The sequence below is a fragment of the Salvia splendens genome, chromosome 2, assembly GCF_004379255.2.
Source record: "Salvia splendens isolate huo1 chromosome 2, SspV2, whole genome shotgun sequence".
NCBI classification, from domain to species: Eukaryota; Viridiplantae; Streptophyta; class Magnoliopsida; order Lamiales; family Lamiaceae; genus Salvia; species Salvia splendens.
Genome location: NC_056033.1, coordinates 5,559,318 through 5,581,932, shown reverse-complemented (window position 1 = coordinate 5,581,932; position 22,615 = coordinate 5,559,318). Strand labels below are relative to the sequence as shown.

At 36.3% G+C, this 22,615-nt stretch overlaps 3 protein-coding genes across 3 annotated transcripts; 2 read left to right on the top strand and 1 right to left on the bottom strand.

Annotated features, from left to right (window-relative positions):
• Positions 1-11,342: 11,342 nt before the first annotated feature.
• On the top strand, positions 11,343-12,028 carry LOC121771916 (transcription factor bHLH140-like). The gene has a single exon (XM_042168814.1). It carries the CDS (start codon positions 11,386-11,388, stop codon positions 11,851-11,853), a length of 468 nt encoding a protein of 155 aa, XP_042024748.1. The 5' UTR covers positions 11,343-11,385; the 3' UTR covers positions 11,854-12,028.
• A 1,563-nt stretch (positions 12,029-13,591) lies between these two features.
• On the top strand, positions 13,592-14,411 carry LOC121771803 (RING-H2 finger protein ATL66-like). The gene has a single exon (XM_042168691.1). It carries the CDS (start codon positions 13,715-13,717, stop codon positions 14,174-14,176), a length of 462 nt encoding a protein of 153 aa, XP_042024625.1. The 5' UTR covers positions 13,592-13,714; the 3' UTR covers positions 14,177-14,411.
• A 3,657-nt stretch (positions 14,412-18,068) lies between these two features.
• On the bottom strand, positions 18,069-22,050 carry LOC121785251 (receptor like protein 27-like). The gene has a single exon (XM_042183640.1). The coding sequence runs from the start codon at positions 21,616-21,618 to the stop codon at positions 18,214-18,216; it is 3,405 nt and encodes a 1,134-aa protein (XP_042039574.1). The 5' UTR covers positions 21,619-22,050; the 3' UTR covers positions 18,069-18,213.
• Between the last annotated feature and the right edge of the window lie 565 nt (positions 22,051-22,615).

Below are 22,615 nucleotides of genomic sequence, written 5' to 3'. Positions count from 1 at the left end.
TATAATAAAGGAAAAATTTAGTTAAAAAAAATTAAAAAATGAAATCGCCGCGGCGCCTTGCAATGGAAGCCGATGGGGTCAATGCAGAGCCGATCGCACATCGGGTGAGGCAATGGGTAGTGTCCATTGGCTCCCTCTCCACAATGGGAGCCGATGGGGTGCCGATTGCTCCATTGCTAATGCTCTAAGTATTTAAATATATCATTTAAATCAAAAAACAAAAAGCTAAATATTCATGCGGGATTTATGAGAAACTGAATAATCATAATCAAAATCAGGTCCATCAATGCCAACCAACTTCTCTCACCGTCAGGCAAAATGAAATGATTTATTTGAACGCAGATATCAAGAACTCTGTGAAACCACTGTTTGTTTGTCATAGTTTTATCTTCTTTTGATATGTGTTTAATTAAACTGTCTAATCATACAAATTCATTCAGATCATCATAATCGATCATCATCATGTTTTTCCAACTATCCGTCCAATCGCATGTTATAAATTTCGGATGTTAATAAGATAAAATTCAAAAAAAAGTTTTTGATATTAATTTTGCTGCCATATGGGAAATATACCATTTATTATAAAATAAATCGATTAATTTAGCTCCTTTGATATTTTTCATGCATATAAAGAATAAAGAAAGACCTAGTGTGTGAATTGATTTGATGGTAATTTTCGGAGTTAGGATTGGTGATTAGACAGTTAAATTAAAGCAGGTAAAGAAATTGCATAGAACAAGTTATACAATAATTAGGGTTTCACCAACTCACTCAACTACTCATTATGCTGCTTTTTCACTCCCACATCTTTTTCCCATTTTTAATTCTCAAATTATGTTGAATTCTTTTGTTTTCTTATCGTATATACTAGTATGACGTGACGTACTGTGTATATATATATTTACTGGAAAAATAGAATCACAAACACATAAAATAGAACAATCGCTCAAAATCAATAAACTGGAAATAAACTAATTATAGTAATGTGAGTAGCTATTATTTTTCGCATTCGATGAGATTCGAGTTAAGAGATGCATCCATTTTTTTTCATTGTATTGTTGTTATAGAGATTGATACACTCCAAAAATTGCTTTTCTGAAAGTAGGTTAGAAATTTATAATTCATGATGTATATACGATTTGACAGCCTAAGATGTCGAACTTTAAAAGGGATATATTAAAATAAGTAATGACTAAAATATTTCTACATTATTTGACAGCCTCCACTGTTTCTGATGTTGTTTGATGCTGCGAATTTATAAATTAATTAATTTCATTTGTGTAAGAGATCATATAACAAGTCGAGATTTTTTGCTATAAAGCTACTACAATATATAGGCATTCATTGACGTGGGGTCGAGATACTTTTATATATATAAAGCACGTATATATTCATATAAATCTGAGTTAATTTTAATTATTTAATTTTAGTCGAGTATGATATAAAAATCACATTCGAGTTTTCACATGTACATAGTTAGTAAATAAATTAAGAGCAAAGATAAATTTACAAAAATTGTATACACAAAATGCCCTTTAAATTTAAAAATGGATAATACTAATTTATTTTGATTAGATAGCATCATTAATTACATACTTTTGTGACTAATTTGACCTTATTTATAATTTTTTTCATTACTCGTTTATATTGCTGCACAAATACTATGTAATTGAATTTATACTCACCCTTATTAAAACATAAAATTTTAGATAGAATAATCATCCATAGTATTTTAATGGAACAACTTTATATTCCTTTTTTTAAACTATCACAATAATATGAACATAAAAAAATTGTTCTTTTTTTACAAAGTATAAATTAGGAAAACACTCTTTTGGTTAGAAATTCTCATGTATTATTTTTTAAATCATTGATATTTTATTGTTAATTTCTAATGATTAATAATTTGTTACTATATTTTTATAGTGCATCAAATAATACATAAAAGGTAGTTCGATGATGGAAGGTCGTCACACTCACGTCCACCTAGGCATGTGAAACATTCTTCAAGTGTAGTACTACTAGTTATATATTCAAAATATATAATTATGTCTTCATTCACGTACTTTCGATAATGATATTAAATGGCCATGTATTGACCATTCTTTGCATATTTCTCCATGTGCTATAATATACTGAAAATATATAAAATTACAAGCTTCAAATTATATTCCAAATCACAAAAATTAAAGTAGTTGAAAGAAATGAATTAAAATCCAATGTACGTGAGAGATCCAAATGAAAAATGATATAAATCTATTAGTTTTTAGAATAAAAGGATAAGTTGAATAAATTTCTGAAAAATAAGTTTATACTAAATTGTTTTATAGATAAAAAACGGTAATTCAGGTATAATGTACTAGCAAAATTAATCTACAAATAATTTATATTATAATTTATCACTATTATATTTTGTTTAATTTGATTTAATAAATTTAATTTAATTATTAGTATTTTCGCTCTTTTTATTTTGTTCTTTGTACTTCTTTCAACTTGTTTCAGATTTTTTTGTTAATACTAGAAAAAACATGATGTAAAATTTTTGTCTAAATATAATAAAAAAAATTTGTTAAAATTATATAAGCATTTTCTTTTTGAATTCTAATTGAAAGTATTATTTTTCATTCTTTAATCAACATAAGGGGTTATAATGTAAAATTAATGCTATGACTAAAATTGGTAAATTCCTTAATTGTTGCATATGATAGAAAATGACAAAAATACCCTAATTTTGTATATACAATTTTGTTAATTTATCACTACTCATAAATTAATTTAGAATCTAAGTGACTAATAGAGTTAATTTCTTCCATGACTATGCACAAATAATACTTAAATGGATTTATTTACATAAAATTATAGTATTTCGTTGAAGTGGGGACATTTCTACATTAATTACAATAGAGAGCAATCTGCGTCTGCAGATGCCGGGAGCTATAAATGCACACCATCCACAACGGGACTCGCCGGCGTCTCGCGTCTCGTCTCAGCGAGACGAGACCCCGGCGAGACGCGTTGCAGCCTCCATCTCGTCCCGTCTCGTCGCGCGTCTCGTCGCGCGACTCGTCTCGCCGAGCCAGGAGACGAGCTGGCTCGCCACGCGCCTCGGCGACGTGGCGCAGCCCGGCGTCGTGCGTGACGCCCACTCGCCGGCCCGCGAGTGGGCGTCGTCACGTGCTGACGCAATAAATATTTTTTTTAAAAAAAAAATCGAATTTAAATAAAAAAAAAATTTTTTGTAACGGTATTATTACCGTTTTTTTGTTTTTTTTTTATATTTTTTTTGTTTTTTATTAAATTTTTTACTCTATAAATACTCCTAAACCCATCCTCATTTACACACAACTACACATCTATTCTTCATATCATCTAAATTTTCTCTCAAATTTTCGCTGAAATTTTCATAACCCAACTCAAGATGTCCGGCGACGGCGAGGGCAACTATGGCGGCTCCGGCTCCGGCGGGTGGGATCTCAACTCATTCGGCGATTGGGAGAACATGATCAACACATTGGGCGGTGGAGGTTCGTCAACGCCGGGGACCCAGGGTTCGGCGACGCCGGGGGGGTACCAACCACCCAATTTTGACCTTGATGCATATGTTCGTCCCAACGTCCCGCGGTTTTCGCAGGGATTATCCCAGATCCGGGAGGATTTTCCAGTTGATCCCACGCCGGGAGTAGGCCGAGGCGGTGGAGGTGGCCGAGGCGGTGGAGGTGGCCGAGGCAGTGTACAACCCCAGACGGGCGAGGACGAGGAGGAAGAAGAGGAAGAGGATCTTGGCCGACATCCGTACAACAACCTCGAAACGATGGCGGTGTACAACGCCTGGATCACGGTCTCGTACGATCCCATCGTCGGGAATCAACAAACCCGGAAGTGTTTCTGGGAAAAGGTTGTCGAGGTCTACCACCAAATAAAGCCGAACCGCTCCCGCAAGCGCACAGTTAAAATGATCCGCTGTCACTTTGACCGAGTCGACCGACAGGTCAAAAAATTCTGCGGCATCTACTCGGCGGAAGAGGCGCGCTACCAAAGCGGCGCCACGGCCACCGACATTTTGACGTCCGCTTTGCGCGCCTACTACCAGGACGAGGGACATCAATTCAGATTTGTTGATGTTTGGCGCGCCGTCAAGGACGAGGAACGATGGGCCGGCGGTTTCCGCTCCAGCTCGGGCTCAAACTCGAAGCGCACGAAGCATACGGCGAGTGGCCAATACTCGTCTAGTGCTGGTGCGTCTGGTGGTGACACTGCTGAAGGCATCAGCCAACATGATGCTGAATCCCAGGAGTTTGCGGGTACGGTCGGCGATGCAGGAGGATCCGCGAGTACGCGCCGTCGGCCGCAAGGGACGAAGGCGGCGAAAGCGGCTAGAGCAAGGAAGGGCCGAGGCGAATCAAGCCAGCCGGCCTCAGGATCGGGCTCGCGAGGAGGCTCGGACACACTTATGGTGGCGTACATGACCGCCACAATGGCGGACACTTCCCGCTTCTCGCACTCCCAATACGCGGCCTGGTGGAACGGAATTGTGCATATGGCAGCACAACTTGGCCTTCCGACTCCCCCTCAACCTCGACCGCCTCCGGAGGATGATTAGCCCTTCCGATTAATTTTTTTTTATTTTGTGTGTTTTTTTATTTTGTGTGTTTTTTTATTTTGTGTGTTTTTTAATTTTGTTTTAATTTTAATAAAGTGTGTTTGTTTAAATTGAATTGGGTTTTAAAAAAATTATAAATTAAATTGAATGAATAGTAATTAAGAGACGGTATAGAGACGGTTAAGAGACGGAGCGTTGCAGCCTCCGTCTCTTAGTTAAGAGATGGAGGAAAAAAGGACAGTGGGGCCCTCAAATAGTGCTCAAATAGTAGTTAAGAGACGGTTTAAGAGACGGTATAGAGACAGCGTTGTGGATGGCCTAAAAAATCTAGATGAAACGACCAGAATTGTTTTTTGAAAAATGAAAAAGAAAATATTTGGTCAAACAATAATCAAGATGGAAAAATGTAAAAAATTAATAAGATTGTAATAAATCTTATTTTTTTTAAATTCTATTGATTCAGTAATTTAAAACTTGATGATTAAGTTGTAAATTCTATTGATTCAGTATTTTAAAACTTGATGATTAAGTTGATATGAGCGATTCATATGCACAATATTGTTATTTTTTTTGTATGAATCGAATTGGATCTTAGTTATTCGACTTTTATATAAGGAAAACAAATGTGTAATTAATGAAGACTACTATAATTAATGCTAGTCCATAAATGAGCACATTTGTTTTACGAGAGAGTCGTCGACTATGATGTAACGGTAACATGCATTGGACCCAAATTTCAACCTTATAAGTACAAAACACATGGGAGTGTTGGAAAATATAAAACTATATCTGTGTGTGTGTACATAAGATGCTAGTTTGTTTGTTAATTAGGTGATTCGTTATAGATTACATTTTCATAAATATTTTATGGTCCACTAAAAATTTGTGAATAACCAATTTGTGAGTTTATCAGATTGTGGTTAGGAGTGTGTCTTATACTTTAGCATTATATAGTGTGACAAGAACCGTGTTAAAAACAGAAAATACAGCGTTATAAATTTATATTTTCATTAACATTTAAGAGAAATATTTTCACATTGGCCTATTTATCTTTTACACTGTAATAACGAGTATTCTCTTTGTCTCAATCGAACACAAAATACAGCGTTATAAATTTATATTTTCATTAACATTTAAGAGAAATATTTTCACATTGGCCTATTTATCTTTTACACTGTAATAACGAGTATTCTCTTTGTCTCAATCGAAATGTTTCACTCCTTTTTGAGTGGTTTTATTTGAAGAGATCCATTTCATTTTAGAAAATAATAAGAACTTCTAGTCATGTCGTAGTTAGTTTTGTAGTAGTTCTCTTTATATTACTTCTTTTAAAAATATACACACACGAATGATGAGTCCATACTCTTTAGAGCATTCACAACCGTGCTCTTGCCAGCGAGCACGGTTGTGGGCCCGGAACCACTATTCCTACCTGCTCTCTGGCAAGAGCACAACACCCACAGTTGTGCTCTTCCGCAAGGACGAGCACAATTCAATTTAAAATTCAATTAAACAAAAACATTTCCATAATATTAATATTCATTAAAAAACCACAATAAATATTAAAAATTACTAATAAAATAAAAAAGACATAATTAAAATCATAAAAATTAAAAATTATATAATTAAACTCCTAAAAATTAAAAATTACATAATTAAAAGATAAAAATACCCCCGTGGACGACTACTCTCGTTGTGCTCGACTGTTCCCGGCGGCCGGTTTTCATTGTACCGGCGAGCGATGCGCCACCAAAAGTGATCACCGGATTGGTTCGTGCCAACCACCGGATCTTCGGAGATTTCCAAGTACGCCTTGAACAATTTATCCATCTCCGCCGGAGTGTACGGTGTGCGGACACCGCGAGTAGGAGGAGTCAGAGTTTGGGAGGGGGCGGTCGGCCTAGGCTCCGGTGTCCACCCGTATCGCCCTTCGGGGGCACCTTGGCCGTCGATTGGGTATGGCCGGTAGTCACCCGGAATGGCCGAACTTTGGGTTTGAGGAGGGGCCGAGTATTCCGTTTCCGGACTAGGAAACGGTGGTGAACCAAACCATTCGGGGTTCCAACCGGAGCCCGGGGGGTTATCTCCGTGGCCGGACATTGTTATGGTGTACTGGTGTAGGAGTGGAAGAAAGATTGATAATGGATATGAGAGAATGAAGATGAGAATGGATATGGGAGAATGAAGATGAGAATTGTGTAGTTTGGTGTGAATTTTTGGGTGTGAAAGTTGGGGTATTTATAGATGAAAATGTGTATTTTTGGGGGAAAAAATAAGAAAAAATAAGAAAAAAATAAAAAGTGGTAAAAATCGGTAATAAACGGATATATTTTTTTTTGGGAAGTGAAATTTTTTTTATCGTTTTTTTAATTACAAACTGATTTTTAATAAAAAAAAATCAAAGCCAACGGCTATGCCGTTGCCCAATCGCGTGCCGCCACGTCGCCTGCTCACTGGCACGGACGTGCTCTTCGCAGCGAGCAGCGCCGTGCCAGCGTCGCGAGCTCAGCGGCAGTGGAGCTTGTCCGTGCCAGCGGCATGGACGGACGAACGCCGTCCGTCCACCGCTGCGTATGCTCTTATGCTCTGATCGCATTTTCCTTATAGTGTGTATCCAAAAGGAGAGATATTTCGAATGAAACGAAGAGTGTTTTAGTATAATTTATTTATGTATAGTTAAATATTTGTCCATGTTAGGTTTAGTACACTGAAAAGCATGTTTCGAGTGAGTTCGCACGAATAGAATCGAGTTCGCACGAATAGAATCTTGCTTCTATACATAAAAACTCTACAATCCACTTTTAACCCGATTCAGTATCATTCGAGCAGTTTGCACGAATAGAATCAATATATTATTACATTGTGCTGCGCATGCTCTTATGCTCTGATCGCATTTTCCTTATAGTGTGTATCCAAAATGAGAGATATTTCGAATGAAACGAAGAGTGTTTTAGTATAATTTATTTATGTATAGTTAAATACTTGTCCATGTTAGGTTTAGTACACTGAAAAGCATGTTTCGAGTGAGTTCGCACGAATAGAATAGAGTTCGCACGAATAGAATCTTGCTTCTGTACATAAAAACTCTACAATCCACTTTTAACCCGATTCAGTATCATTCGAGCAGTTTGCACGAATAGAATCAATATATTATTACATTGTGTTTGCTTGTGCGTTTATAAGATGTTTATAAATATTTAAATGCATAAGAAGTAAACAAAGCCTAAGTCTTTTGCATAGTAGACTGGCCGTGGGCTGCGCCCAGTTTAAGGTACTACAGTCGGTTCTAAGCAATGCTTTGCAAAAGAAAAGAAGAATTTCACAACCTAGATAGGCTTTGGCTACCTATCGTGAAAGGTTGCAATGTTAGTCCGATTATTTCTAAGCCTTATTGAAATAAGATGACGTTAGTGTGGTATAACACTGAATGGATCTAACAGCAAGACGAGTCTTTATGCTATCTACTGAAAGACGAGGTCTTGATAGTTAATTTCTTAATCTACATACGTTAGCATTGAGCATACGACATTGAGTATCTACTACTTTGACTTACCAAAGGTGCGGGTTTTTCGTCACCCAACGATCCAAGTATATTGGGTGGTGGTGATCATTATCTAGCGGTGCTAGGATTGCTATTATGTTGAATCGTGCACGAGGTGAGTCTCGTTTGATAATGTCCTCAAGAGGAGCTTGAACAAGGTTTTATTATTCGGAAACTGGCTAGTTGTGGTTTTATTACTCTATGAATAATAAATAAGTGTTTCTTGCTAAATCTACTCTTGGAATTAATAAGATGTTAATTAATTAAGTCCATAGTAGACTTTAATTAATTAATGGGCATTTATATCTTAAGCGCGGGAAATAAATAATAAACAAAATGGAAATCCGAAATACTTATAATTTCGGATTTGGATGAGGAGTTCAATATTACTTCTGTAGTGGCTGCTCGTAATATTCCAATATAAGCTTGTATTAAATTGTGGGTTCAATTTATTAGTAAAAAGCTAATTGGGGGAGCTCATATCCAAAACCTTCCATAGATCCCTGACTGGGCCCAATATGAACTATTATAAATAGGAGAATAAAAGAGACAGAAAATAGAATTTTTTGATGAAGAAAATTTCGTCCCTCTCTCTACAGTGTAGGGGACAAAAATTTCTCTCAGCTCCTCCTCCGTGAGACAGTTCTGTCTTCTTTATTCGAGTCCTAGTGTTTCGATAAGATCAGCCCACCCTGATGTCGGAATACAGTTCGGGACACCAGTCAGAAGATCTGTGGTCTAATATTGAAGATCATCGTGGAGAAGGCGCGAGCAATCGACGATTCTTTGGAGAATCAAATCGGTAACTCTAAACCGTAGAATTCATGATTTAGGATTTATATTCTTTAACCATGAATTATTTGCGTTCTAGCATGCAATTCTGTGTTAACATGTGAATTGATTAATCTCATAATCTGTCAAATAGATCTTACGTCTGATTTATTTGTTTTGTACAAGTCTTCCGATGTGCAAGAGGCACCAAAACCCCAACAGTCCAAAGCCTACAAGTACTTGTTTTTGTTGGCAAAACCGAAACCAAGCTATTAAACTAATCCTTTGCTCAACTCTCTTTCCCATTATCCTTTGCTCAACTCTCTATATAAGTGGCGAAGCATCTTTGTTTCTACCTTTTACACACAAATACAGTACAAAAATTACTAAAAGGATATAACCACGATGCTTATAAGAAACCTAATATATAGTATGTTTAAATTAACAAATAAAACAACTTCTATTAAAATTAATTAAAGGCGGAAAATCACTTAAGTTGATAAACAGTTCCAATATATCGAAGGCTCCCAAAAGTTTGAAAAGGAAAGGCAAAAAAATCAATTTCAAAGCTCTTTAAAAGAAGCGATATTAGGGTTTCACTTTACTCTTTAGTCTTTAGCGAGAATGCAATTAATTATTTATTAAGTGAGAATGTAGAGCAAAGGCTCTTAATCACTCCAATGTTACTATTGGACTATTTCCTTAGAAAAGCAATTGAAATTTTATAATTAGAAGACTCAAAACGATCAAATCTATCATTTAAATCGAAATATTTTGTTGTTTTCGCAAATTATAATTAATTTGATATTTAACATTACCATGAAACCATAACTATAGTATATAGTTCATGCCCCCCGCCCTCTTTCGTCGTTACCATTTAATTTTGCTCAAAATTACATTCAAATTACGACAAATCAATCAAAAATTTATCTCTCAAAATGTACACACTAAAATTCAAAAAGAGGAGAGAGAGGGACAGCATGGATCATAGGGATCTAAAGACAAAGACGAAACAATATGTCGATCGTCAAATGTCCTACATTGAAAGCACACAAGGCCCCCCCTCTCTTTTCTCTTTGTGATCATTATAATTTCATTGGGATTTGATCCTTTCTTTTCTAATCACACACTGAAATAGTACACCAGCAATCCTCCTAATCTTTCCCTTTTGCTCAGCTACAATCTACTTGCAAATCAAAGAGTAGGCAAAGAGTGTACTTATAAATATAACTATAATCCAAATTGAAAAATAACATCATACATTTAATTTGACCATTCACTTGCATCAAGTACGTTTATGTCAAATAGCCACTCCCACACACACAACTTGACTTCAACAATGATTGCTAAAAAAACCACTTGAACTCGAGTACCACTCACTACTAAAAAGGTGTTCTTGTTTAAATTGTGGAGTATTCTAGTAGTATAACTCATAAGAAGTGAATTCTATAAATATCGAACCAATCTTCCAAAGCTAGTTAATCAATAAAATTGTCAGCCGCATCCCTTTTTTTAGCACAACAAGCTATATTAGAAATACTAGTAACTTTTTGTTTCCCTTTTAATTTTGTTTAGAATATTATTTGATGGTACTCCCATTTAGAACAAAATGTGGAGCACTCTTGGTATAAAAATATGCATATATAGAGCTTTGACTACTTTTACTGTCTTAGGCCCTAGATATAGGTGATCACACAAATCCGAGCCAGAGATCGGTTGCGTTTCAATGAAATGTGTCACTGTGCACATATATGAATACACAGTGCCACTTATTAATTGTAACAAAAAATACTACTACCATGTTTATTTTTTCCTTTAAGAAAACAAGATCAATTTTTATATAACGTTAAAAATATTATAATTACTAAAAATTATGCTTTGTTCTTTTGTTATTTGATCATCATCATTTTTAGTTAATTTAATCCTTTATGCATCCTAAACAAACGTTAATATATATCTATGTATTTATTCTGTTTGAAAATAAAAACTTTCTTATGGAGTAATAAATATTGCACTATTTCCGAATAAGTGAGGTATAAAAAGATATTGTTGTGTTATTACATCAACAACTAATGCAAACACTCCACATAAATTAATGAACTGTAAAGATATCAGAAAGCTCTGGTTTCATGAAATTGAAATATATTAACAATATTAAAAAATGACTTCAGAACAATGAAACACTTTTTATAAGTAGTTTGGAAACTCTATCTAGTTACTGAAAATATAATAAAACCCTAAACACAATAAACCGATGCTTTCCAACAACATTAACATTTTAGTGCATCAACAATAGTCGAGCACGTGAGGGTCATTCGGTAGATATATATACCCTAAAGTCTAAACCCTACTCTACGATATACTATATATATATATATATATATATGATGGCAATCACATTTTAAAATATTCACAACACCATATACAAATCTCTACTTTCCATGACCATCCATCAAACACTCTAGCAACACACATGGATCACTCCTCCTTTTCAAACCCTAGTTCGTGCAGCTCCTCTTCAGCGGCGAAGAATAAGAAGAGGAGGGCCGCCCCCGCCGTGAAGCTCTCAACCGACCCCCAGAGCGTGGCGGCGAGGCAGCGGCGGCACCGCATCAGCGACAGGTTCAAGATTCTGCAGAGCCTGGTCCCGGGCGGGTCGAGGATGGACACGGTGTCGATGCTTGAGCAAGCGATTCAGTATGTCAAGTTTCTCAAGAATCAGATTTGGCTGCACCAGGCCATGATCGATTTGGTTGATAACGCAGCTTCTGATCCCGTTGTTTCGACGCTTCAACCGAATCATTCCACGCTTAATTATGATGATCGGGCGTGCGAAGATTGCTACGCCGTGGATCGGATGCTGGCGGAGGGCGGGGAGTTGCCGGAATCTTGGTTTTCCGGTGAATATATTTGGGGTTCTGATGCCTCTATGCAGAACTGATTTCCTCTACGTCTCTCTAGATAGGTTAATTGGAAACAAAGAATTGCTGAATATGTGCTTTTTAGTTACTATATGCTAGCTATATGGATATGTGCTTAATTTTTGTAGTGTTTCCGATGTTTGTAAAAATTATGATGTGAAGGGAAATCAAATGATTATTATGATTATGATTACAGTTCATTTATTAGAAAGTATAGTTTTTACGGTTTGTAGAAACAATATATACTACTCCACTATATATACTAGCTTAAATATAGTCAGAATAAAAAGTAAAGAATATTGTTGAGCTTAATATAGTCAAAATCAGGTACTGCCATTGATCAAATTCCTTGAAGTAAATTTAATTTGAATGACCAATTATCTACAAAAAAAACAGTAGTTGAAAGCTATAATTAAGTTCTCGAATCATGATTTCCAGACACACACAGAATTTGAGATAATCAATAATCATATAAAGAAATTAGGACAAACTAGACCATGCATATTATATATTCACAACTCATGTATATAAGTAGATGGATCGAACCATGACCAGCTTTTCTTTAATCATTAAGCAGTGTCTCTTTTTCCACTTCAATTACGCTAGGCATCACATCGACAAAATGAATAAATTAAGTCTCTGTGAAGTGATTAGTGGGGTACATAACATCAGCAGGTGTGGAAATTAGTACAATTATTTCAAAAGTACATCAATTTTTTTTTGTAATGTAAGCTCTTATTATCTCCTTAATTAATTAATTAATGCTACTTTCAGCACTCTCGTCGGACCCCCCAAGAGCTTGTCAATCCCAATCCTGCACTAGGAAAATATGACTAACTAATTAAACAAATATGAACACACCAACATATAGTACGTATTAAAGTAAAAATATAGGACTTCTTGCTGAAAGGGGAGGATTAATTAAAATCGAATACACTAAATTATTAAACCTTTTAACATGCAATTAATGAGATGCAACCGTGCGAGAACTTAATTATCAAATCAAGTCAATTTTCTTTTCAATTGTTGAGCTGTATTATAATCCTGTTGATGTATTCTCCATAATGAACACGAATTTGACCAATGATTTATGTAAGGAATTGTTGATATCTAACTATTGTTTAAATTAAGTATATAGATATAACTTTATCATCATCGGGCCCTAGCTCAGTTGGTTAAAGCGTTGCTCTTATATGCCGAAGGTCGCCGGTTCGAGCTCCGCTGGGACCAATTTAAAATGTCTTCATATATAAATCTGTATTTTTTTCCTTAATTTAATTCATTGTATTATTATTATTGTTTGAATTTTAAACACAAATTCATACTCCTATATAAGAAGAAGGGTTAATCCTCGTATGAAAACAGTTCCATTAAATAATTGGCTTTGTTGTTATTTTAATTTGACCTATTACATTTGATATTTCAAATGATCATAATCCCACCACTTCATCTGATTAAGTGTTAATTATTATTTACATATAATAAAATATACTATTAGTAAGTAATTCAATTATTATCTCAAACTCAAAGGCTAAATTTACTTTTGAACATTAAATATCATCTGGTCCTAAGTTTTAAATATGACATATGAATGTCATCTTTTATGTTTTTGGATGCGTGGAAAAGAGAGAATATTTATTTGTGGGTAATGAGACTGTAACTTTACACGATGATGACTTTATTTGATGTATTATACTTACTAAACTATAAAACCTCTCCTTAAACTTGACATATATCAACAAAAAACTACATAAAATGCAAAAGTAGTATGCCAAGTAGTAAAGTAGGATATCTAACACCCAAATTTACACTCATCTTTACATAGATTTCCACCTCCACTTTACACACAACACACACTACTACACTAGTTGATCTTGATGCATGGCTTCCCAAAATTTCGAACCGATCCATTTCGATTTCAAAGACAACAAGATCAACGCCAAAAACCCACTCCTCGGCTCCCTCCTCCTCTTCTTCGTCTTCTTCATCACCTTCCTCTTCCTCTACTTCATCTACGCCTGCGCCCGCCGCCGCCACGACGCCGTCTCAACCGCGCTGCCGGAGGCGGGTCTCGACCCCGCCGCCATCAGCTCCCTCCCCGTCTCCTCCTTCGCCAAGAAGCCGAGCCACGGCGGCGCCGAGTGCGCCATTTGCCTGAGCATTTTCCAGGAGGGGGAGAGGGTGAAGGTCCTGCCGCTCTGCCGCCACGGCTTCCACTCGGACTGCGTCGACGAGTGGCTCAGGACTCGCTCGAGTTGCCCCCTCTGCAGAGGCTGCGTGCACCGGGTTGACTCGCTGAGTCGGGAGCTCGAGGCGGGGATGTGGGTGATGCCTTTGTCTTGAATTGATGTGGCTGTTTGCGCCAGCGCAGAATAGCACTATTCTTCTTTTCATTGTTAAAAGATGCATGTTCGTAGCAAATATAGCAATCAGGCTTTGATGAATTTTAATTTTGGTGAATTTTAAAATTTTGGGGTTGTATTAGTTTAGTCGCACGTAATTATCAATTATTGGAACTTTTGCATCAGAGTGGATTTTTAAGTGTGTGGTGTAAATCGATGTCGAACACGTATTCATATAAATTAATTGGTTTTGATATTTATCTAATCGATCGAATCATTCACTTCTAAAGTGTCTTCATTGATTTGAGAATTTAAAATTTTTAAAGATCTAATCAGGGGATTGTAATATGTTTTGTAATAAGTGGCGGGTGATTCGACTCAATATTACTTGTAAGCGCTACAAATGAGATATAAAACAGACATATGGCATTCAAAATTTTAAAACATTTTAAAATCTAATAAGGGTTTTGCAATAGGTTTAGTAACCACACATATAACAAAGCTGACACGAATCAAGTAACATTCAAGTTTATTATCGATCTATAAAAATTACTACTCCATTTTACTAGATTGGCTAAACTAGATATTACTAAAGTCAGAAGGTTGAAATTGAATACTTTTACTTTTAGTTTAATTACGTTGACAACTTGACAGTGATATTAATTAATCATCTTTTAGAAAACATTACTAATTTTAGTAGTATTTCTTTTTAGGCGACTCAAATTCTCGACTTCAAAATACTAGAAAACATTACTAAAATCATAAACTACTACATTCGTCTTTAAAAAATCGTTGCTATCTTGATTCTGTATAGATTTTAAAAAATGTAATAATAAGTAAGTTGAAAAAATTAATAAAATGTGGATTCTATTTTTATAGTAATTTTATAAATAATAAAATATAAGTGATAATGAGTTAGTAGAATATGAGTTTATTATCGAAAGGGATAAAAGTGAAAGGCGATAATTTTTTGAGACATATGAAAATGAAAACATGTGATAAATTTTTAATAAGATAAGGGAGTATACTTTTTTTGGTAATAATTTATATAATAGTAGTATATTTATTGAAATAATGTAATCTTTCACATTTGCGAATACGGAGTTGGAGTAGTTTCTTTTTTTGTTATGATGGGATGGTGGGTTGGCAAATGGACGTTAACAAGCCCAATTAAAAGAGCAATTTTAAGACCATCCACAACGCTGCTGTTATACCGTTCCTAAACTACTATTTGCGGACCTCACTGTACTTTTTTACTCCATTCCTTAACTAAGGAACGAAACCTGCAACCCTCCGTTCCTTAACCGTTCCTTAATTTACTATTCATTCAATTTCATTTTTTATTTTTATTTCCAACCCAATTCAATTAAAACAAACACACTTCATTAAAATTAAAATAACATTACAACTTAATATTCAAAAAAATAGAAAAAGACATAATTAAAATTCTAAAAAAATAAAAATGACATAATTTAAAAAAATAGAAAAAGACATAATTAAAATCTCACATCGAAAGTGGAACATAAAACATTCAAGGATGTCTCTATAAAAGAGAAACAACCAAGAATGAGTTTGTCCCACATCGAAAGTGGAACATAAAACATTCAAGGATGTCTCTATAAAATTGAAACAACCAAGAGTGAGTTTGTCCCACATCGAAAGTGGAATATAAAACATTCAAGGATGTCTCTATAAAAGAGAAACAACCAAGAATGAGTTTGTCCCACATTGAAAGTGGAATATAAAACATTTAAGGATGTCTTTATAAAAGAGAAACAACCAAGAATGAGTTTGTCTCACATCGAAAGTGGAACATAAAACATTCAAGGATGTCTCGATAAAAGAGAAACAACCAAGAACGAGTTTCATAAATTCGCAAGCCCATCAAATATATATGGGCTATTACGAATTTCTTGTATTCATTTATTTGTAAAAAATGTTTTTAAATATAAAATTCAATTTTTATAAATAAAAAATATTTTTTTTAAATTTTTTTTTAAAAATGAATTACTGCGTCAGCGGTGACGACGCCCACCCGCGGGCGCGAGTGGGCGTCATGCATGGCGCAGGGGTGCGCCATGGCGCGTGGCGAGACAGCCCGTCCCTTGTCTCGCAGGGACGGAGGACGAGATGGAAACGGTTCCGGGGCAGGAGGGTGTGCCGCAACGCGTCTCGCGGGCGTTCCGTGCCTCTGGCACGGAAAGCGGGACGGTTCCGCGACGCGAGGCACGGAACGCAGGACTGTTCCGCGCCGCGTCGCCGATGCTCTTATATGCCCAAAATTATATGTGGAATATAGTTTGGTAAAATGGTTCAAGCCCAAAAATAAATTGTGTTATCCATCTGTGGATCATCCCCTCCTTTATTTGGAGAGTAAAACGAAGTAGGAGTAGCAATTTTTAAAAGATGCATTAGAATATTCATTAATCACCCTACTACTAATTTAGATCAACACACGTATATTTTGACAAGTGCAAATGTGCAAGCCAAAGTACATGGAAAATATTTAGGGATAATTAAATTTTATAATATCGCTTTTAGCAAATCTTTATTGATAGCTTAGTTATAAATTTTTATATAATCTGAATTTTGAGAAATTGTGTAATCATAATAATCACATGCTTGCGATCATGCCAAATAGTTTATGGGATTGTTATTCTACAAAATTAAACATTAAATTATGATAAATAGCAATGAAATCAAATAGGTATTCAATACTTAAAAGGTTTCTAACTACATTTGCTAGCTTAGAGCATTTACAATTAAAATAATGATATACAAAGTTGCCCTTCCTCAATTTCCTCGACATGTTAGCATTTTATCTTTCATCCCCAATATCTGCAATAACACCTTAAATTTTGTCATATAAAGTCGCCCATCCACATTTTCCACGTTAACACTGCTTTCTTTTAATTTTTGTTTATCAAATAAAATAAAACGTCAAAATAAATAAATGAAAGACAAAACCAAAACATATTTAATTTCACAAAAAAAATCTACAACACAAAAAAATAGTAAAATAAAATGAAAAATAGTGTATTTATAGAATAAACTAGTAGAAAAATGGGATTATAGTACCCTATAGAATTGAAAAAGTGAATTTCTTTTAAAAAAAAGTCGGAAGGGATCGACAGAATTATAGCTTATGGGCATGCAATAGCGCCAATCGGTGCACCCTATCACTGGGGGTGTTGATGAAGGGCGATGAGATTGGTGGTTGGCTTGCAATAGTGGATGATAGAACCACCGATCAATCTGCGGTTTCATCGTCCAATATTTAGAGTGCTTTTATCATCATTGGATGTATAGGTTTAATCAGAATTGCACATGAACTTCTAGTGGTATTCCGAGTATTCAACAACATCGATTTGATGGCGACGAACCACCTACTATTGAAAATTCTCTTTAGTACTCTAGTTTCGTGGTGATTAGTCATCATTTCATATCTAATTTTCGCAAAGAACCATGGGTGTTGCATCATGAATTTGATTATAACATTAATTAAATAATTTCTTGAAGTTAAGGTTATAAAAAAAGTTTAAAATTATAGCTCTAAACTGATATTTTCTGAAATTTCAAATACAAATAATTTCAAAAATCAAGATACTAGGAAATTTGTTGCTCATATAATGTCCGAAAACAAAACTCGACCTCGTACGCTATCCAATCAGTTGTGCCTGCTGGATAATGCTCCAACGAGGTTCACTTCTCGACTTTGTTCAAATTTATGCTTATGTTGTGTTCTTGTTTATATGCTTTAAAATCTCCATATTTTCGTTTGTAAATTGGGCGACACTTACCTATTTGGAGTTGAGCACATAATATATTCGACGAAATTACTCTGTGATATCAAATAAAATGACAGAAGGTTTCTTTTCTTCAGAATGACAAAGTGAGTAACAATTGCTTCATAAACAAATTCTCCAAAAAATGCTGTATCATGAATCCATTTGCAGGAAAATGCACCTAACCGATCTATGTATGATGTATCTATACAGAATGAAGAACCAAGCCAAAAAAAAAGGAAAAAGAGAAGATTCAAAAGCTTGAGCGATATATGACTAGTATGCTAGATGATGATGATGATGATGTGGGCGTGGAAGAGATTCTGGGAGGCGACAAATGACATGTACAGTTGGGATTATGCATGACTATTTTGATCTGAGTGTCAAGTTTCGTGCAAAAAATGCAGAACCTTCCGCTTTGTATTATGCTTCCTGCGTCTTCATCATCTTCATCATCATCGTCTTCATCATCATCTGTTATCTCATGATCTTCATACTTTTTTATCACCTCAACCTTGTCATCATATCTGACGTAACTGAATCCATATCTCGGATAGAGCAGCTTCAAAAATTGATTCATTTGCTCTTCACATTTTTCCCTCCACTCCTTGGAGAATGCAAGAGGTGCAAGAATCAATGATACTCCGGCTCCATATCCCAAGCCGATAAATATGAATTGCCAGTTGAAATCTATGTTTTTCCATCTCGGTGTTGGCAATGCTTTAATAGATGAACAACTTTTGTTCGAAGGAAATCCGCACAGCCCAAAATTTCCTTCGAAGCTTTCCGCTGAAAAGGTTTGAAGTTGGCTACCTGTTGGGATCATTCCATACAAGTTATTGTAAGATAAGTTCAAGACCGAGAGAAAGTTCAGTCTCGAAAGCTCTTGTGGTATTTTCCCTGTCAGCTGATTGTCTGAAAGGTCCAGTGATCCAAGCTGTTTCAGATTTCCAATGGAGCTTGGAATTGCACCTGAGAATGAATTGTGTGATAAGTTGAGAACATAAAGTGAGCTGAGATCTCCAACTGTATGGGGTATGTCCCCGCTGAAATTATTGCAAGAGACATCGATAGAAGTGAAGACTGTCAAAATCTTGACAAGCTCCAGCTCTAGGCCTTTGACAGTAACTGTTACTGCATCCTGGTAGTAATAGTTACTCAGAAAATCAAAGCGTATGTGGTCTCCCCTCAACTCTGTGCCATTCTCTAGCATCATTCCTTTCCAACTTGCAATACACCCCGGAATTATTGCACCACTGAAGTTATTGTAAGCTATATCAATGATTTGAAGATTTGGCCAGCTCCCCTTGACCTCAAAACAACTGATGTTGCCATAAAATTTGTTGCTACGCAGAACAAGAACGTGCAAGCTGGAAGAATGTTTCAGATTGCATGGGAATGTATCGTCAATCTTGTTGCTTCCAACATTCAAGACTTCTAAAGATGCACAGTTAGCCATGGAGCGTGGGAGTTTTCCTCCAAGATTGTTTTGACTGAGGTCTAACGTTTTTAAAGCACAGCGGGAAGAAAACAAATCTGGTATCTCACCACTGATTTGATTTCCCCTCAGATTCAGCACTCCGAGAGTATAAATCTTTACTAGGCAATTTGGTATACTACCATTCAAGTTGTTATCAGACAAATCAAGAACTTGAAGGTAAGTTGCATTGCAAAGATATTCAGGAATTGTTCCACTAAGGATATTTTTTGCTAGAGAAAAGAAAAGTGTGAATGAAACAAAGTCACCTATGCTAACTGGATTGGCCTGCTGAAAGTTATTGCTCGAGTAGTCTACATAGATAGCTGATGCTGGCGGCACTGGGAATTCACCTCTGAGGCTGTTTGAGTGCAAGTCTATTACTCCAAGAAAAGGAGGGATTTTGACAGGCTTTTGGAGATCTATCAGGAAATTACTTGAAAGATTCAAATGAGCGAGAGATCCATTTCCAAGGGTCCAAATCCAACTAGGTACTTCTCCCTTGATACTATTCTTTGAGAGGTCCAGAAATATCAGCTTAGATTGATTTCTGAGATCAGGGAAGTTGTACAAGTTGCAAGAAGCTAGATTTAACCGGCTTAGCTGGGGATACTGGGATGAACTTGAATTGCTGCTGCTTGTATCAACAGACAAGTTGTTGTATCCAAGCTCCAGTCTTGTGAGGTTTGGAAACCTTTGAATCTTTTCCAGATTAAAGGTGCCATTGAAGAGGTTTGAAGAAAGTGATAGTACACTCAACCCCTCAAGTTTGAAGAAAGACTCTGGAATGGAACCTTTGAGCCGGTTCCAACTTAAATCTACTGTATCCAGATTAGAGGGATTCGGAATGGGAAATTCCTCAATCTTGCCATTAAATGTGTTGTTGGAAAGAATAAGTCCCTGAAGTGAAGGGAGACTAAACAAGGAAGGAGGGATGCTCCCATTCAATGAATTAGAACCTAAGTTGATGTATACAAGACTTGAGAGGCCTTCAAAATGGTTGGGAGAAAGTGAACCGGTTAGAGAATTGCGACTAAGGTCCAGGTAAGTCAATTTACTGGACATCCTAAAAGGTGGTATTGAACCAAGGAAAGTGTTGAAAGAGAAATCCATGTACACTAGCTCTGTTAGATTAGAGATGGTGGTCGGAATCAATCCGGTAAAGTTGCAACTAAAAAGGTCTATCCTTGACAACATTCTTAGATTGCCAATGGAGTCTGACAACTCACCTGACATATTAGTGTGGCTAAGCACCACAGTCCTTAAAGAACTGTTCAGTGGAAGCTTTGGAATGGTTCCACTGAGATTCTTATTGTTGGACAAATCAAGAATCCGTAGAGTGGGTACCTGAAAGACGGCGTCTGGAAAGATACCTTGCAGAAAGCAATTTCCCAGATTCAAGGCTGTCAAACTTGAAAATTTTGCCATGAACTCCGGCACCGTTGTCTGCAGATTGTTACCATCAAGACGTAGAACCGACAGAGAATGAAGCCCTGCGAGAGAAGCATCAAGAGTGCCTGATAGACCACAGCTGCGCAAGCTCAGCGTCGTTAAGTTGGGTAGAGAAGAAGACAATGCTTGGCACCAGTCACTTTTCTGAGCAGAAATGTTGACATTGTCAAGATAAAGTTCTCTCAGGCTAGGAAGATTCTGAACAAGCCTCCGCAGATTTGGATTCTCAAGTATTAGAGCTCCTCCAAACAAGGTGGACAGATCAAGAGTAAGCAGGCTTCTCAACTCTGCAAGTTCAATCGGAACCTGTCCTCCAAAACCAGCATTTGACAAATTAAGGTATGACAAATTGGTCAGATTTTGAAGCCCCTTTGGAATCTGCGCACGCTTGAACAAGTTGAAAGCCAGATTTAGGCTTTCAAGAGATTGAAGACTGAAAAGAGCAGTTGAGTTGTCGATCCCTCCAGAAATGGCCTCGTTCTCCAAGTTCAAGCTGGTCACATGTCCCGCGCCATCACAGCCTACTCCTTCCCATCTGCAGCAGTCATCACTTTGGTTCCATTTCACCAACTTGGTGGAATAAGTGGAATTATACTCAAGGGTGCTCCTCAGCAGCAGCAACGTCGATCTTTGATCGCCGTTGCATTGGCCGGAAACAAGAAGTGGAATCAAGATTTGGAACAGGGATAAGAAAAGAAGGCATGGAAGAAAGTGTGGAGTTCTAATCATTGGTTTGAGTTGCAAGAAGATCCCATAAACATGCCTAGTGATGGAGTTGTATGGATATAGTCCATCGGTTACACCTTTCGACGAAATCAAAGCAAATAACTTTCGGTTTTGGCGTGGCGACGACTTGTTTGAGAGAGAAGCAAAGGAGAAAAGGGTTGGCAGAAATGCATGAGGAAGGAATAGATTGAATGGTCAGAGATGGAGTTTCCTTTTTTTCAAGGTAAAAAATGGTTAACTACGTGTTTTGTGTTTGATGGTACATCTATTATTCAACGCATTTAATGTCGGCCCATCCATTTAGGTTATTGGTTTGGTCTGACTTTGGATCCTTCTTATTAAGTGAGGTTTTACCAAAACGAAGACTTAGCCATAGTCACTAGTGGAATACTTATTATTTACGAGGAATGCTATTTTATACCTTTGGGACTAGTTGTGTTCCTATTATTTGCTCATGACTAGACGCAATGTTTATTTTTATATTTTGTTCGATTGCACTTTCTATAAAAAAAACTTAGCCCTTGATAATTATGTCGCCCCCAATCCTAGACAAAGTTTATTTTAGGTTCTTTCATAGGGTTAATAGCAAAAAATTTCATCTAACTTTTGCCCAATTCAGATTTTTATCACGAACTTTAAATGTGATAGAAAATATACACATGTGAATTAAAGTTTGTGTTTTTATAAGTTCTTCCTACAAACTACGTCTTTTACGGAAACCGGCGGCCAGATGATGTGAACATTCCGGTGCGCCACATAGGATTAAATTTGGGCGAAAATGAATTTTATGGGAAATTTAATATGCAAGTTAAAAGTAAACGTAATTTTCTACTATACTTAAAGTTTCTGGTAAAAATTTAAATTGACCAAAGGTATATTTTTTGGAGCATATCTTATCGTGTAACGTATCTAAAGCCGTCTTGAGAGAACAAGTTTTTTTTTTGTTCGATAGTGCTAAGTGGGTTTGGCCCATTTTCTCTACTCTTCAATCCCATCGACC